The sequence below is a fragment of the Lampetra fluviatilis genome, chromosome 1 (genome assembly GCF_964198595.1).
Source record: "Lampetra fluviatilis chromosome 1, kcLamFluv1.1, whole genome shotgun sequence".
NCBI lineage: Eukaryota > Metazoa > Chordata > Hyperoartia > Petromyzontiformes > Petromyzontidae > Lampetra > Lampetra fluviatilis.
The window spans coordinates 40,650,374-40,654,475 of NC_136275.1; the positions used below are offsets into that span (position 1 = coordinate 40,650,374).

Below are 4,102 nucleotides of genomic sequence, written 5' to 3' on the forward strand. Positions count from 1 at the left end.
CCTCATCGATAATTGTCGTGCAAGTTGAAGCTTCGCAAAAGGTGCCCGCAGGACTCTCAGCACACTTTGCATGGCAAGAAGACGTCGCCTTTTCTCTCGCGTCCCTCGCGCACAGCCTCGTGATGCGTCGTGTTGTTCAACCCTTTCCCGTCACGATGACGTACGTGTACGTACGTGTACGTCATCCGTTTTTATTCCGATTCCGTCCCAATGACGTGCGTGTATGTCATCGGGACGGACGTGTACGTCATCAAAAAGAAAACCGGATGAAAAACTACAACGAAATAACTTTATCGGTACCGAGGCTCCCCACAAGGCCACGCTGGGGGGAGGGCGTGTGGCACAGGTTGGCGCCGGCTGCCATAGAGTGGCGGCGGTCGTGTCGCTACGGTTCTCTGCGGTGAGTAACGATGTCCTTAAAAACGACGGCGCTGCTACGCCTCTCTTAATAATAATGTAACGCTGAGCCGTTTTCCTCCTGCCGCCTGCCATTTGCGCCCGAGGGACTCTGCCCAACCCTTCTCAAGGCTGCGTGCGGAGCGCTTGCAACCGCCTCGACGTCATCTGGACATGCGAAGCATGCTGGAGATGCCTGTTATGTTTAGCTATTGAAGATTCCCGTTTTTGTTGTTTGCTGCCTACCACTGAATATCATCGTCGCGTTTACTGACTCTGCATGCTTCTATATATGACTGCTGACCACCCGTCCACTACCCGAGGATATCGGGATAAAATAGCTTCGTAGCTCATCGGATTCCTCCTCCTGCTGCTGCTGCTGCAGTCTGAATAAATATTCTGATTGATCCTGACTCGCTTCTCCGTCTGGACCAGGGGGTCAGCAGCCTGCGGCTCTGGAGCTGCACGCGGCTCCTTAAGAGGGTCGTTAATGAAGGAGCGCCACCGTCTCATGTTCATCCACATTGCATTGCGGCTCTTTAAATATTGAGTTGTTTGTTCACTTTACGAATTCGAGACGAATGTCTCCCCTTGTGGTTCTGTGTCGCCGACTCCCTGCTCTGGACAGAGGGCCGGCATGCAGTCGGCGCGCTGACCTGTTCCGTGGACCGAGAGGGCAGCTGAGGCAGCGACCAGCCGGTGCTTGGCTGAGGCCTGCACGTTCCAAGGCCCCCTGTCTCTCTGTCTCTCTCTCTGTCTGTCCTCCACCATGCTGCATTGCACACGTGCCTACTCACGCTCGCCCACGCGTGGGATCGAGCCTCTTGCGAGAGAAAAAACCCGCGGTTGGCAGTTGACCCCTCGCTATCTGCGAGGAGAGACACAGCAAAACGATGCAAATGCTACCACGTATGTTTTAACGCTTACTTAAAAATACACTTTTTCAGAAGCGACCTGGCCATTACAAATTATAGATCAACGAAGCGGCTTATCGTCACGTGTAAATTTATAGCAGCCGAAAACTCTCAATGCACATTGATTCTAAATGTGGATAGAAAAATCTCAGGACACGCTAACTCCAAATATATAGTAGGCATCAGGGTCGTAATGTAACCAATGACCTCCTGTATATCAGGAGAGGTAGTTAACATCTCGCCGCCGTGATGCCCCTTGCGTGCCGTCAACGCGAAGGGAGCTTGCTCCTGTCGACGCGTCACACCTGGGCCACGCCGCGTGAGTGTGCGTGTGTGTGGCCAAGCGGCTGCCCACCGGATTGCGAGTCCCGTGTGACCATGAACACCGCCGTGGCAGCCTCCCCGAAGAATCCAAATCGGTTTCATCCGCAAAAAAATCCGATGAGCTACGAAGCTCGTAGGATCGCTCGCAATTGCCAAGCGAGCCTGCGCTCACAGCGCGGTGTCCTCAACTTTGGCGGGCCCCAGCAGGGCGGCTTTCCTCCTCTCCACGCCCTCCAGGATCTTCTTGCGGGGACCGAGCGGCAGGTTGATGCTCTTGAGCTCCTCGTCCGAGCACAGGGTGAGCGCCTCCAGGTCGATGTGCTCCTGCCTGAACAGGGACGCGAACTCGCTCATGTGCAGCGAGGCGAGGAAGCTCTCGAGCGGCGTCGTCTCCGTGGTGTCCGGGTCGTCCAGCGCCACGTCCTCGTCGTCCCACGGCAGCTCCTCCGTGCTCCTCTCGCGCAGGCTCCCGGCGCTGCCGATGCTCTCGTTGGCGCTCGCCGAGCGTGCCGGATTTCCCTTCGGCTCGACGCCGCCGCCGCCGGGGCCGCCGGAGCTCCGGCGGCGGAGCTCCTCCCCGTCGCGTTCGGCGCCGATGTCGAAGAGGCCGCCCGTCACGTAGTTCCTGCGGAAGACCATGGTGCCCAGGCCGGGCCGGTTGAACAGCGAGTCGTGGCCCGAGTCGTTGCTCGCCTCCGAGTTGACGCCCGACTCCGTGTACACGTCCGAGGCGCTGTCCGCGCGGAACATGTCCCGCACGTGCCGGCGCGGCGCGTCCTTGGGCTGCAGCGGCGCCGGGTAGGTGCCCTGCTTGACGATCATCACCTCGTTGCCCAGCTGCAGGCCCGAGAGCGAGCGCACGCTCTTGCGGCCGTCCGCGTAGATCTTGAACTGCCCGTCCAGCTGCTTCTTCTTCTCCACCTTCTTCTGCATCCTGGTCTTGCCCTTGGCCGTGGCGTTGGGCCCCGCGGTCGCGGGGAACGGCAACGAGGAGACGGTGCCCGCCTGGCTCGCCCGGCGGCTCGCCGAGCTGCCCGAGAAGCTGGAGAAGCTGGTGGCGTCCGTCGAGTCGGCGGGCGCCTCCTTGCGGTGCTTGCGCTCCATGCGCTCGTGGTGCTTGCGCTGCAGCTTGGCGCACTCCTTGATCCTCTTCTCGGCCTCCTTGAAGGCGCGCTCCTTCAGCTTGGAGACCATCTTGGGGTTGAGGCTCGTCTGTTTCGCCGCGATCGAGTCAAGGTAGCGCACGCATTCCATGTGGCCCTTCATGGCGGCCATCTCCAGCGGGGTGTGGTAGTCGTTGTCCAGGCACCAGACGTTGGCCCCGAAGGAGATGAGGAAGGTGAGGCAGTCGAGGTGGCCGTTGGCCCCGGCCAGGTGCAGGGGCGTGTTCCCCCAAATGTCGCATTTGTCCGGGTCGCCCCTGCGCGGACAACGGAAGGGAGGGAATGTTGTACGAGGATGTAGCAGAATATACGAGCGACGTGTTACAGGGAACGCGTAAAATAAACGTACAGGCAAAGTCTCCCCTTCCCCCGCCGCCGCCGAACGTGGGGGTTAAGTTCCTGGAAAATGCCGCGTTGGGGAAAACCGCGTTGGACAAATAATAGACCTCGTGGGAAAATTAGGATTGCGTTCCTGGGTCCGAGCTGGTCACCCCCTCCCTCTTTGTTGAACTAATTATACACGAGGAATTGTTCTCACTGATGCTGAGTCGCTCTCCATCTCTTGTGCGTACACTCATTATTTTTAAATTTCACCTCGACGCAAATCGCCAGTCCCCAGAATTCCCAGCCCAACGCTCGCCTCTGACACTGTCACGCGAACCTTGATGGTTCGCCCTCTCGACTCACGTTCTCAACGAGGTGCACATGGCAATGCGTGTGAATGCACCGTCTGCGTTGGGTGTGTGACATTATCACACGGGGGAAAAAACATGCACAAAACACAAACTCACATACGTGGTAAATGTATCATAGATATCTCTTGCGATGGATCAAGTCTGTGTGGTTAAATGCAGAATTGATTCCTTGCAAAAGTGTATCTATTTCCAGAAAGGCTAAAACCTATTCTTATTTTTCATACTTTGATAATGCCAAAACATGTCCCGCAGATATAACTCCTGAACCCGAGCTGTGAGGTTTCTGAAACTTGCATTGTCTTCGTGTTGTTCGCAGTTTGGCTGTCTCTGGCGTAGGACAATCAGTTTCAAAGACAATGCTCACACTATTATCCGAGCACGTTTTTTTTGCATGTTTTGCCACAAGTACATGTGGTGAATACGAACTCGATTCACCGCAAAAAGGTGTCTATTTGGTCTTAGAGCTTCTTCACACCTCTTGTTTGATTATCAGAAAGGGTAAAACCTGCTCTGATATCTTTCATACTTTGATGCCAGCCAAACAAAGAAAGGTTCCATAGACGTAGGGCAGTGAGTGACAGCTCTGGTGAGTGACGTCACTCTGGTGAGT

At 56.3% G+C, this 4,102-nt stretch overlaps 1 protein-coding gene across 2 annotated transcripts in view; it reads right to left on the reverse strand.

Annotated features, from left to right (window-relative positions):
* Positions 1–223: 223 nt before the first annotated feature.
* Positions 224–4,102, reverse strand: part of USH1G (USH1 protein network component sans) — a 13,290-nt gene continuing 9,411 nt past the window's right edge. Inside the window, exons 2-3 of one of the 2 annotated variants that reach the window (XR_013637382.1) lie at positions 1,666–3,054; positions 224–1,264 (exon numbers count right to left, since the gene is read on the reverse strand). Coding sequence is in view for 1 of the 2 variants with exons in the window: in XM_078862989.1 (XP_078719115.1) it covers positions 1,803–3,054 (1,252 nt within the window). In the remaining variant the exon portion in view is untranslated. Of the gene's footprint in view, positions 3,055–4,102 lie in introns of both variants that reach the window. The other variant, XM_078862989.1, reaches the window with a different exon arrangement.